Consider the following 14,648-nt stretch of genomic DNA (forward strand, 5'->3'; position numbering starts at 1 on the left):
TATACCCCAAAGCTGCAGGACGTAACTGTACATCCTGCAGTGTTACCGAGTTAAAAGAAGACCAAAAAAGGGATAGGAAATATGGTTATCAAAAGGAAACCATTTCTTACACAGCTGCGCTCTGATTGGTTGCTACGGGCAACACCGGTTTTCTTTAAACTCTCAATCCATGCTATTGTGTCTTTGGTTCTGATAGTTGCTTTGGCATTTATAACATTATTATGGATATCTCCCCTCACTCCGGCTGTAGGACACTACACAGCTCGCTGGCCATATACACTGCCATATCTGCTGACTAATAGTCCAGTGCTGCAGCTCCCTCTGCCGGCACCTTGCTCCGAAATCCCCCGAGCTCAACCCTGGGAGCTCCGCTGCAGTCCAGCAGGGGCAGAAGCATGGGCCGACCATCAGCTAACCCTAGGATGTGGCCATATCATTATTTTCAGTTATTATACTCCAGGAAAAGAGTAACTCTCCACACAGCAAATCCTTTCGCCCAGTTTCCAACTATCTTCTAGGGATGTCTCGCCCTGTTAGCAGCCGGAGCCTCACCCCCTGGAGCTGCCTGAGGACGGTGGTCCCCGCGCTGACATTCGGCACGTCCGCGCATTGTTCCATACTGCCTACAGCTCTGTGCGCTGTACAGTCCTCCCGCCAGCATGTGGCGCTGTAAATACGTGCTGCCTCGCACTGTGTGCAGGGTCGCTGTGGAGTGGAACCTCCGTCCTGCAGATGCCGCTGTGCGCTGTGCTCTCCGGCTGTGGTTGTTGACAAGGGGCGGAGCGGCGTCTGCTGTGCTCGGGCCCGGAGAGGGCTGCTCACCACCGAGCTCCGGAACGGCGCACTGTGCACTCCGCTATGTGGGACGGCTTCGATAGAGCCCCTGGAGGCGGTAGAGGCCGAGGTCGCGGGGCGGGGAGAGGACGCGGACGGGAAGCCGACACTCCATCCCCAGGCTTCCGGGGGCAGAACAACGGAGAGGAGAAAATCACCTCAGCGCCCAGGGCGGGAGGACTGCAGCAACCAGAGCCGCTGCGGCCGCCGCTCAGCAGTCCTCCCGTGGGGAGCAGCATCCCCACCGCAGGTAACCGGGGCTGCTGGCCCTAATGTCCGGGGACCACTACCACCATATATATAGGACTACTACCCCCTCCACCATATATATAGGACTACTACCCCCTCCACCATATATATAGGACTACTACCCCCTCCACCAGATATATATAGCTCTACTACCCCCTCCACCATATATATAGGACGACTACCCCCCCTCCACCATATATATAGGACGACTACCCCCTCCACCATATATATAGGACGACTACCCCCTCCACCATATATATAGGACTACAACCCCCTCCACCATATATATAGGACTACAACCCCCTCCACCATATATATAGGACTACTACCCCCCTCCGCCATATATGTAGGACTACTACCCCCCTCCGCCATATATGTAGGACTACAACCCCCTCCGCCATATATATATGACTACTACCCCCTCCGCCATATATATAGGACTACTACCCCCCTCCGCAATATATGTAGGACTACAACCCCCTCCACCATATATATAGGACTACAACCCCCTCCACCATATATATAGGACTACAACCCCCTCCACCATATATATAGGACTACAACCCCCTCCACCATATATATATAGGACTACAACCCCCTCCACCATATATATAGGACTACAACCCCCTCCACCATATATATAGGACTACAACCCCCTCCACCATATATATAGGACTACTACCCCCTCCACCATATATATAGGACTACTACCCCCTCCACCATATATATAGAACTACTACCCCCTCCACCATATATATAGGACTACTACCCCCTCCACCATATATATATAGGACTACTACCCCCTCCACCATATATATATAGGACTACTACCCCCTCCACCATATATATATAGGACTACTACCCCCTCCACCATATATATATAGGACTACTACCCCCTCCACCATATATATATAGGACTACTACCCCCTCCACCATATATAATATAGGACTACTACCCCCTCCACCATATATAATATAGGACTACTACCCCCTCCACCATATATAATATAGGACTACTACCCCCTCCACCATTATATTTATATATATATATATATATATATATATATATATATGACTATTACCCCCTCCACCATATATATATATAGGACTATTACCCCCTCCACCATATATATATATAGGACTATTACCCCCTCCACCATATATATATATAGGACTATTACCCCCTCCACCATATATATATATAGGACTATTACCCCCTCCACCATATATATATATATATATAGGACTATTACCCCCTCCACCATATATATATATAGGACTATTACCCCCTCCACCATATATATATATAGGACTATTACCCCCTCCACCATATATATATATATATATATAGGACTATTACCCCCTCCACCATATATATATATATATATATAGGACTATTACCCCCTCCACCATATATATATATATATATAGGACTATTACCCCCTCCACCATATATATATATATATAGGACTATTACCCCCTCCACCATATATATATATATATAGGACTATTACCCCCTCCACCATATATATATATATATAGGACTATTACCCCCTCCACCATATATATATATAGGACTATTACCCCCTCCACCATATATATATATATAGGACTATTACCCCCTCCACCATATATATATATATAGGACTATTACCCCCTCCACCATATATATATATATATAGGACTATTACCCCCTCCACCATATATATATATATAGGACTATTACCCCCTCCACCATATATATATATATAGGACTATTACCCCCTCCACCATATATATATATAGGACTATTACCCCCTCCACCATATATATATATATATATATATAGGACTATTACCCCCTCCACCATATATATATATATATATATATAGGACTATTACCCCCTCCACCATATATATATATATATATATATAGGACTATTACCCCCTCCACCATATATATATATATATATATAGGACTATTACCCCCTCCACCATATATATATATATATATAGGACTATTACCCCCTCCACCATATATATATATATATAGGACTATTACCCCCTCCACCATATATATATATATATAGGACTATTACCCCCTCCACCATATATATATATATATAGGACTATTACCCCCTCCACCATATATATATATATATATAGGACTATTACCCCCTCCACCATATATATATATATAGGACTATTACCCCCTCCACCATATATATATATATATAGGACTATTACCCCCTCCACCATATATATATATAGGACTACTACCCCCTCCACCATATATAATATAGGACTACTACCCCCTCCACCATATATAATATAGGACTATTACCCCCTCCACCATATATATAGGACTATTACCCCCTCCACCATATATATATATATATATATATATATATATATAGGACTACTACCCCCTCCACCATATATATATAGGACTACTACCCCCTCCACCATATATATATATATAGGACTATTACCCCCTCCACCATATATATATATAGGACTACTACCCCCTCCACCATATATATATATAGGACTACTACCCCCTCCACCATATATATATATAGGACTACTACCCCCTCCACCATATATATATATATATAGGACTACTACCCCCTCCACCATATATATATATATAGGACTACTACCCCCTCCACTATATATATATATATATATAGGACTATTACCCCCTCCACCATATATATATATATATATATATATGTATATATATATATATATATATATATATATAACTATTACCCCCTCCACCATATATATAGGACTATTACCCCCTCCACCATATATATATATATATAGGACTATTACCCCCTCCACCATATATATAGGACTATTACCCCCTCCACCATATATATAGGACTATTACCCCCTCCACCATATATATAGGACTATTACCCCCTCCACCATATATATAGGACTATTACCCCCTCCACCATATATATAGGACTATTACCCCCTCCACCATATATATAGGACTATTACCCCCTCCACCATATATATAGGACTATTACCCCCTCCACCATATATATAGGACTATTACCCCCTCCACCATATATATAGGACTATTACCCCCTCCACCATATATATAGGACTATTACCCCCTCCACCATATATATAGGACTATTACCCCCTCCACCATATATATAGGACTATTACCCCCTCCACCATATATTTATAGGACTATTACCCCCTCCACCATATATATAGGACTATTACCCCCTCCACCATAAATAATAGGACTATTACCCCCTCCACCATATATATAGGACTATTACCCCCTCCACCATATATATAGGACTATTACCCCCTCCACCATATATATAGGACTATTACCCCCTCCACCATATATATAGGACTATTACCCCCTCCACCATATATATAGGACTATTACCCCCTCCACCATATATATAGGACTATTACCCCCTCCACCATATATATATAGGACTACTACCCCCTCCACCATATATATATAGGACTACTACCCCCTCCACCATATATATATAGGACTACTACCCCCTCCACCATATATATATAGGACTACTACCCCCTCCACCATATATATATAGGACTACTACCCCCTCCACCATATATATATAGGACTACTACCCCCTCCACCATACATAAAGGAATACCCCATATATATATATATATACTACCCCCCATATGTATAAGACTACTAGCCCCATTATCCCAATGTTGTGTGTATATATATATATATATATATATATATATATAGTACTGCTAGCCCCATCATCCCGCTTGTATGTTGCTGCAACCTCCATCGTCCTTCCTTCCCAGGACCACTACATCATGTCTCACAGTATCATTAGCTCCATCATCCATCCTAATGTCCAATTCACTGTACATCTGCCTCAATCATCACTCCAGTCTGACAGTGTACCGCTTTCTCCATCATCCTTACTGTCACTACTCCATCCATCATCCTGTCACATACCCAGTACTACAACCTCCATCATCCTTCCTGTCACTACTACATCCATCTATCATCCTCCTGGCACATACCTAGTACTACAACCTCCATCATCCTCCTGTCACACTCAGTAACACTGCTGCCATTGTTCTCCCTGTCGTGGTACCACTACCTCCATCATCCTCAGTACAACATACATCAGTGCTCCTCAACTAGTTATAAGTAAGGATCGCCCCCGGCTGTGAGGTCAGGAGACGTCCGAGCCGAGCACAAGCGGTACGGATGACGTGTTAGAGGGGCCTAACATCTTACAATCTAATGTACATCATCACAAGAACTCGCCTTGTAACACGCTTTGTCAAAACTGTTAACCCCTAGAAGAAGTTGTCGTTTTGCTGCAGAACTCAGTTACATCTCAGGCAGATATGTAAATGATGAGAGTTGTGGTGATTAGATGAACGGTCTTGTCACCTGAGGCCCTAAAGTGGTTCCATTCCCCCCCCCCGGCCTATAAAAGGCTCTCGGGGCTCCTTGTGTGTAGTGACCTCTTCTTCCGTTTGTGTGGAGCTTGTTTACCACTAGACGCCTCTACGGCGCAGAGAAGAGATGTCACCCGTTACCAGAGTCTGAGAGGGGCGCATTATTGGGATGTGAGAAGCTGGAGGGTCATATTGATGAATTGCCGCCACCATGGCCATTCTGACCAGACTGTTAGGAGGTGTTGGGACCAGTGGATGTATGAGGGCACAAGGTGACCGGGCTCAGGACCCCGACAGACCATTAGTAGAGAGGATTTTCTGCCCGTCCGATGAGCACGAGCATCTACAACTGTTTTATTGTCTGCCATCCAGAGGCAGGCGGCACCATTGTTGCACCCCTGTGTCTGTCGGAACCATTTCCAGGTGGTTGGCTGAAGGACATTTGGTCTCATTCCATGTACTGCTATTGCCCCCCACCAGCTCCTCAGTTTGCAGTGGTGGTGTGAGCGACAGACCTGGACGCTACGGAGTAGAACCAAGATGTCTTCAGCGACAAATCCAGGTTTAGGCCTCCCTCACACAGGCGGTCGGCAAAGCGCCACGTTTTCTATTGCAGCGTTTTGCCACGATTTAGTTTCGTCACTGCAACTGACGCCGGTTTTTAGCACTCCCCATCATTGCTAAGGTGCACTAAACACTGAAAAATAAAATGAAAGTCACAGGGGCGGAGGAAGTCCTAATGGGTTATATGCAGTGTCACTGAAGAGGACCCCTCTAAAATATAACTTTTATGTAATGAAGTTTAAAATATAATGTCTTTAGACCGGTGACAGTGGACAAACAAATACATATATGGTGAGGCTGATGCTAACACTTCTTGCATCTGCCACACTCAGAGGCACTTACAGTAGCCTATAGTACTGTCCTTAACACCTAGTACTGAGGTGCTTACAGTAGCCTATAGTACTGTCCCTAACACCTAGTACTGAGGTGCTTACGGTAGCCTACGGCGCTGTCCCTAGCTCCTAGTACTGAGGTGCTTACGGTAGCCTACGGCGCTGTCCCTAGCTCCTAGTACTGAGGTGCTTACAGTAGCCTACGGCGCTGTCCCTAGCTCCTAGTACTGAGGTGCTTACAGTAGCCTGCGGCGCTGTCCCTAACGCCCACCCCTGAGGTGCTTACAGTAGCCTGCGGCGCTGTCCCTAACGCCCACCCCTGAGGTGCTTACAGTAGCCTGCGGCGCTGTCCCTAACGCCCACCCCTGAGGTGCTTACAGTAGCCTGCGGCGCTGTCCCTAACGCCCACCCCTGAGGTGCTTACAGTAGCCTGCGGCGCTGTCCCTAACGCCCACCCCTGAGGTGCTTACAGTAGCCTGCGGCGCTGTCCCTAACGCCCACCCCTGAGGTGCTTACAGTAGCCTGCGGCGCTGTCCCTAACGCCCACCCCTGAGGTGCTTACAGTAGCCTGCGGCGCTGTCCCTAACGCCCACCCCTGAGGTGCTTACAGTAGCCTGCGGCGCTGTCCCTAACGCCCACCCCTGAGGTGCTTACAGTAGCCTGCGGCGCTGTCCCTAACGCCCACCCCTGAGGTGCTTACAGTAGCCTGCGGCGCTGTCCCTAACACCTAAAGATATAAGCTTACAGCACCACTGAATGCTCTGGCACCATAAGAGTGGTAGTAATCCATCCACCTCTCTAGAGATACAAGACCATAAGTTCCCACATAGCCAATAATGGATAATGGCCACATAGGAAAGTGTTGTTCAGTAATCGTATAAAGGGATTGCAGAAACTCTACTAGGTGTTGAGTAGTTTAGTTCTCAAATAGGGGCATGTGAAGTCTGGTGGAGGGCCCCCCCCCCCTCCTTTTTTAAATTAGGTCAAGGCTGGATATACCAGCGGGGGTAGAGGATCAACACAAAAAGAAACTGTCCAAACCAGAGGATTTGGCCCCTAGCTTAAAAAAAACAAAAAAACCTTCCAGATAGAGGTTCAGATTGGGTTCAACACATTTCGTCGTGGCAGCGACTCATCAGGAACCAATAGAAATATTAGTAGAACCTTTGATATCCTTTGAAATTGCTAAAGTGAGGGTAGGAGGAGTGCTAGGTGTCTAGAATAAAAGAGAGAGGAGTGCTGGGTGTCTAGAATAAAAGAGAGAGGAGTGCTGGGTGTCTAGAATAAAAGAGAGAGGAGTGCTGGGTGTCTAGAATAAAAGAGAGAGGAGTGCTGGGTGTCTAGAATAAAAGAGAGAGGAGTGCTGGGTGTCTAGAATAAAAGAGAGAGGAGTGCTGGGTGTCTAGAATAAAAGAGAGAGGAGTGCTGGGTGTCTAGAATAAAAGAGAGAGGAGTGCTGGGTGTCTAGAATAAAAGAGAGAGGAGTGCTGGGTGTCTAGAATAAAAGAGAGAGGAGTGCTGGGTGTCTAGAATAAACGAGACACTCGTAGGCCTCCAAAATATTTAAGAGGAAGAAGAGAGACATAGAGCAGCTGACATAAATTAGAGTGCTGAGAGAGTATTGCAGAACTACTCTAAATAGTAGATTGAGGCTCTCTCCACTATGCTGGTCTCATCTGACTAGAAGGAATACTGGCTAAACGTAGCTCAGTTTTTCACATTCCCTGGTGTCCAATCTCACTAATGCTAGGCAAAAGTCCCCATCCCCCATGAAAAAGTACTATAGGCTCCTGTAAGCACCTCAGTACTAGGTGTTAGGGACAGTACTATAGGTTACTCTAAGCACCTCAGTACTAGGCGTTAGGGACAGTATTATAGGCTACTCTATGCACCTCAGTACTAGGCGTTAGGGACAGTACTATAGGTTACTGTAAGCACCTCAGTACTAGGCGTTAGGGACAGTAATATAGGTTACTGTAAGCACCTCAGTACTAGGCGTTAGGGACAGTAATATAGGTTACTGTAAGCACCTCAGTACTAGGCGTTAGGGACAGTAATATAGGTTACTGTAAGCACCTCAGTACTAGGTGTTAGGGACAGTACTATAGGCTACTGTAAGCACCTCAGTACTAGACGCTAGGGACAGTATTATAGGCTACTCTATGCACCTCAGTACTAGGCGTTAGGGACAGTACTATAGGTTACTGTAAGCACCTCAGTACCCGGTGTTAGGGACAGTACCATAGGCTACTCTATGCACCTCAGTACTAGGCGTTAGGGACAGTACCGTAGGTTACTGTATGCACCTCAGTACTAGGCGTTAGGGACAGTACCGTAGGCTACTGTAAGCACCTCAGTACCCGGTGTTAGGGACAGTACCATAGGCTACTCTATGTACCTCAGTACTAGGCGTTAGGGACAGTACCGTAGGTTACTGTATGCACCTCAGTACTAGGCGTTGGGGACAGTACCGTAGGTTACTGTATGCACCTCAGTACTAGGCGTTAGGGACAGTACCGTAGGCTACTGTAAGCACCTCAGTACCCGGTGTTAGGGACAGTACCATAGGCTACTCTTTTCACCTCAGTACAAGGTATTAGGGACAGTACCGTAGGCTGCTGTAAGCACCTCGGTACCCGGTGTTAGGGACTGTACTATAGGCTACTGTAAGAGCCTCCGAGTGTGGCGGATGCAAGAAATGTTAGCATCAGCCTCACCATATACGTATTTGTTTGTCCACTGTCACCGGTCTAAAGACATTATATTTTAAACTACATCAAATAAAAGTTATATTATAAAGGGGTCCTCTTCAGTGACACTGAAAAATAAAGCCAACTCCGCTCGAAAATCACAGCGCTGGAAAGCACCCCGATCGAGTGCCTGTCTGAGAGGCCCCGTGGAAAGCAATAAGAGCGTTATACCGCGATTACTGCGGCTCTGAAAATGCTACGGATAAAAGCGCCTGTGTGAGGGAGGCCTTAGTTTGGGCAGTGACAACGGTCGTGTTTGTGTCTGGAGACCGAGTCAATCCTGCCTTTGCTGTGGAGCGGCACACTGCCCCCTGCTGGTGTGATGGTCTGGGGGCCATCCCATACAACAGTCGGTCACCCCTAGTAGTGGTACAAGGGACAATGACAGCTCAGCGATATGTTCAGGACATCCTGCTATTTTTCATGTTTTCCTACAATGAGCGCAGGGTCTCTGACCTGTGCAGCCACTTTCTTTATTTGTATCCCGTGCCCCCCTGCCTGACAGATCTCCCCACCTCCTCCGATGTCTTGTCAGCACTTTCTACTTCCTCCCCGTCCATGCTGGGAGTTGTGGGGAACAGTCTGTTGTGGTTACTGTGGAAGTGAAGCATGTAAACAGCAGCAGGACGGGAGGTAAAAGCTACAGGTTGGCGCTCCGTAGGGTGAATGCCCACGGACGGATTTGCATCGCGTTTCCTGCTGGGGAAGTCTGCGCATGAATTCCGCAGTGGCAAGGTCCTATTGAAGCTGATAGCTTTCTGCCTGCCAACGCACACATGCGGATTTCAGCGAGCATGAAAAAATCACAGCATGTTCTTTTTTACCGTGGGTTCGCCTAGGAGGGCACCATTGATATCAAAGGAATCGAAACCGCGGAAAAACGAGCTCACTTACTGGCACTCTTTTGTTTTGATTTGCAGTACTCCCGTGGGCGTATTCTGCATCGCCCATGGGTATGACCCTTTAACTAGACCTTCTTGATTTTAACATTTTCAGAATTTCCATTTTGTGCCCGGAAAACCCCGTAAACATTACTGTGGGAAAACCAAACAAGACCCCCAGGACTCCAAACTGTATGATAGACCAAAATACTAATTTAATCGGTCTCCCAAACCGACCCCTAAAATTCAAAGGATCATCCAGGGGGCAAAAAAATGTTCTCCATACAATGGGGATTCTGGGCTTTTTAACTGAAGACCTATCCTCTGGAAAGGTCATCAGTAGTTGATTGTGGGGCATCTGCTGCTCGGGACGCCCATACATCATCAGATCATTAAGCCCACGGTCAGAGGAGGAAGTGGGAGCGCCTCGCTTCTCTTATACTTCCTGATCCTCTCATGGTCAGGGTGTTACTTCCTGTCCTGACCATGAGAGGAGCAGGAAGTGTAAGAGCAGCGCACAGCTCCCACTGGGTAGTGCCGGTGAGATGGCAGAGCTCTGCAGAAGAGCAGGAAGGGACTAAACGTTGTGTCGTGGGGCAATAGAGGAGGTGACAGCCGGGCATGTGGGCCCTGGGAAGACCTGACAGGTGCACAAGGAGGCAGGTGTGAGGGGGTGGCATTGAGTGGGTATTGCTGGAAGTGGCAGGCGGGCGCTGCTCGTGGGCATTGGCTGCTTGCCTCATAGAATTTATGTAGTGTGTATAAATGATGAGTGAGCAGGAGGATAATGTCTCATTACAAATGTATCAAACCATTGCAAAGAGATGTGTCTGCATAAAATATTAAAATTAAGCTTCTCGTTTTTCTCCATAGCCCAAATCAAAAAGGCTCAGATATCTGTAGATACTAGCCCGATGGCCGTGACCAAGGGGCAGCCTCCAGACTCCAGGACGGTGATCTCCAAACTGTCTGCCAATGCAGCAGAGTTTTACCCTTCTGGATATTTTGCAGACGGCAATGTAAGTATGACGTTACCTGCGTGGGATTTATGATTGTCCTTTATTTTGTAAGGTGGAATCGTATTAAAAAATGCACCTGATTAAAAATGTATTAAAATTGTTGCATGTCCCTCGGTTTTTTCTGATTTGCTGTTTTCTAACATATCTGTGCCCTTTTTGGTTCCTTTATTTATTTTTCTATCAGAGCAGTTGTATTGGGGTGTATGATCAGTGCAATGTTGTAAAAGAGGCCATCGTCATTATAGACCCTCTTGCAGGGCTCCGGATAACTAAAATGGTTGCAGCGAAATACGTGATTTGTCATCTTAATTTGTAGACTCGTGCGAAGTCTTCCAAAGGATTTGTTAAAAGGGGATGTCATCAGAAAATGACCTAATTAAATAAATCACATTTTTGTGTCAAATGTTTTTTTTTCCTTTTCAGTCCCCAGCTCTCTAGTTAAAAAAAAAAAAAAAAAAGCTACATTTTTCGACTTACCACAGAGCCTCATACTAGTAGGTCACTTCCTGATCTGTAGAGAAAGCTTTGCAGCCGTCATCTCCCGAACATCACAGGCAGGATTACACTGAAACAGGATCCACCTTTCACAAGAGGTATAATCTGTGACGATCTACCCCCCCCCCTGCAAAATAACCTTTGCACATCACAGATAATGCATAGACCAGTCTCCCCAAAAAAAATAACGGATCCCGTCTTGTCCATCGTGTACATGGGACATGAGAATGTATATCTCTAAATGTTGTTAAATCTAGCTCAGGCAAGATGGCCGCCCCGATAGTTATGTATAGCAGACAGAATGAATCCTTATACAATCAGAAAATAAAAACTAATTATATAAATGGGAACCGTTTCACTATTGACTTTTAAAATGAATACAAAATAATTTTGGTGACAGTCCCTTTAAAGTGTTTCTACCTACCTTTTCAGAATAAGCTACTGTATGTGCATATGAGATATAGCACTATTTTTAGACATTATATATGACTTGAATCTTGCAGTTTCCACCAATTTTTCCCTCGGGAAGCTCCATTTTATAATTGTTTTCTCTGAGCTGGTGGGTGGAGACTAGCTGTTTTGCTGTCTGCCTTACATTGCAGAGGTAGGAGAGCAAGATCTCCTATTCTTAAATTCGATCTAGCATATACTGAGAACCAGCAGCATTATTGAGGGCATTATACAGCAGTACTGAGCAGTGTAGATGTGATTCCAGAAACTGTGAGGCTGTAAAACACTATTAGCTGCTGTAGCAGCTCTGTGTGTGTCTCTGCTTCTCTTTTACTCGGCTCCTATTACCTACTCGCTTCTCCATAGACTTTAATGGGTAGCATGTAGAGATGAGCGAACATACTCGGTAAGGGCGATTTCGCAATCGAGCACCGCAATTTTCGAGTACTTCACTACTCGGGTGAAAAGTACTCGGGTGCGCTGTGGGGCGGGGGGTTGCAGAGGGGAGTGGGGGGTAGTAGCGGGGAACAGGGGGGAGCCCTCTCCCCCTCCCCGCTGCAACCCCCCTGCTCACCCACAGCGCACCCGAGTACTTTTCACCCGAGTACTGAAGTACTCGAAAATGGCGGTGCTCGATTGAGTAATTACTCGAAACGAGTACGTTCGCTCATCTCTAGTAGCATGTAATCTGATATTTCAGTGAGCTCTTAGTCTCTTTCCTACAAAGATAGATTTTAGAAGTTTTTCAAGGTGAGTGAATTTTTTTTTCCGCCAGATCACTTGAGAGAGAATTGTATTACAAACCTTTTTTTTTTTTTTTTAAATCTTCTCCTGTACTATTGATCTATGCAGAGTTCAGTGAAAGCTCAGTGACCAGTTAGAATTTTTTCCATAAATTGGTAGTACAAGCGACTGTAAGAAAATTTAGGTAACTCACTCTGAATGTACTGATTAAATCTGTACACAGAGAGATCAGATACCACCTGCAGCCCATAGGAGTCTATGGAAGAGTAGGGAGCTGGTGGAGAGAGAAAGGAATAGAAAGACCCACAAATGTGACTGCAATTTCAAGTCCGTTTAATCTGGTCCCAGTACTGGCTTCACATCTGCACTGCCCTGTAGTTATGTACAATGTCCTCCATGCCACTGGTGAGGGTGTGCTGCCAAGAGATAGGGGAGCAGGGTCTCCTTCTGTGTGCTGAGTATGGGAGACCTATAATAGCAGCTAGTCTACACCCAGCAGTACAGGGAAGAATGAAAACGTAAGAGATACAGAAGGTAAACTGGTGGTAAATACAGGATGTAAGTCATGAAGTGACCGTAGAGTGTTGTCCCTCGTGCACACATAACGGCTTATTCTGAAAAGTCACCTGAAAGTGCAGGCGTGCTTTAAAGGGGTTTTCCATGATTCGAAAAAGACTGCTTGCTTTTACCAACAGTGCAACCTCTGACCATTGGTTGTATCTGATACTGTAGTTCTCACCAGCTAGCAAAGAGATCAATCAAAAGAGTACCGCACTCCTGATATATGTATCACAAGTTTATTGAAAAGATCAAAATATGAAAAGTAACATACAATTACAGTCGGATAGTGCCTTGTGCAAATGGCAATAGATACAAATAATTGGTATTAGATAAATGATAAGGGTAACTTACCCAGTGTGGACAGTCGTCCCGGAAGACTGTCACCACGCCTGAAGTCCAAGTCTGCAACAAGATACGAGTCTTGTGCACATAGGCATCCAGAGGTAATAGGAGAGACGCAGGACCGATCCAAAAATGGCAGTTTTTAGTCAAAGCAACAGAAAAAAAAAGAGTAGAAAAAAAAAATCCTGCGCTCAACAAGAAACGTTTTGGGGTAGGATTCAACCAAAACAACTGTAGTTGTATGAAGGGGTGTATATTTAATGTATTACAAAAAATACATAAAACATCCAGGCTATTGAATGCAACACGTTTCGGCGATACTATGTGACCTTTCTCCACCTTTCTCTGAAGCAGAACCTTGAGTAGGTTGGAAAGCTCACTATAACATCATGTATTTCTGTTAGCCATTAAAAGGTATCATATCTACAAGATTACATGGTTTCTCTTGCTGGATACAATCACATCTTGCTCCACTGGCTAACGAGGTACCAAACCTTTTTTTCATTAAAAAAAAAAAAAACTAACCAATCCACCTAACCTTCAAACATGTGGAGGTACTCCCGCAGTACTGTTCTTAATTAAGAAAACCAGGGTTACAATATCAGAAATGCAGGAATAATATTAGAGTTGAGTCACATTATTATGGCCACCGGCTAATATCCAGAGTGACAGCCGTGTGCCGCACAGACAGCAGCTAGACAGGCCTGGAGTGACTCAGTAAGGTGCTGGTAGGTGGCCTCAGAAACCATGCTGACAGCAGTGCATCCCATAGATGCTGGAGGATCCATAGAGCAAACACGACGATCAAAGTGGTCCCACAGATGCTCAATTGGACTGAAGTCTGGGGATTTAGGGGGCCAGGGAAGTACTGGGAAGTTTTGGTCGTGTTCTTCCTACCGCTGTCTGACATTTCTAGCTGTGTGACATGTCTTATTGTCTTGCTGGAAGATCCCACCTGCCCCGTGAAAGACAAACAGCATGTTTAGGTGTATGTGATCTGTAAGGA

The 14,648-nt window shown here is 45.2% G+C and overlaps 1 protein-coding gene across 1 annotated transcript in view; it reads left to right on the forward strand.

Annotated features, from left to right (window-relative positions):
* The first annotated feature begins 716 nt into the window (after positions 1 to 716).
* The window catches only part of PAIP1 (poly(A) binding protein interacting protein 1), a 44,158-nt gene continuing 30,226 nt past the window's right edge, over positions 717 to 14,648 (forward strand). Inside the window, exons 1-2 of the mRNA XM_066602745.1 lie at positions 717 to 1,084; positions 10,905 to 11,050. Coding sequence (XP_066458842.1) covers positions 859 to 1,084; positions 10,905 to 11,050 — 372 coding nt within the window. The 5' untranslated portion in view covers positions 717 to 858. The remainder of the gene's footprint in view (positions 1,085 to 10,904; positions 11,051 to 14,648) is intronic.

This window comes from Eleutherodactylus coqui, chromosome 5 (genome assembly GCF_035609145.1).
Source record: "Eleutherodactylus coqui strain aEleCoq1 chromosome 5, aEleCoq1.hap1, whole genome shotgun sequence".
NCBI lineage: Eukaryota > Metazoa > Chordata > Amphibia > Anura > Eleutherodactylidae > Eleutherodactylus > Eleutherodactylus coqui.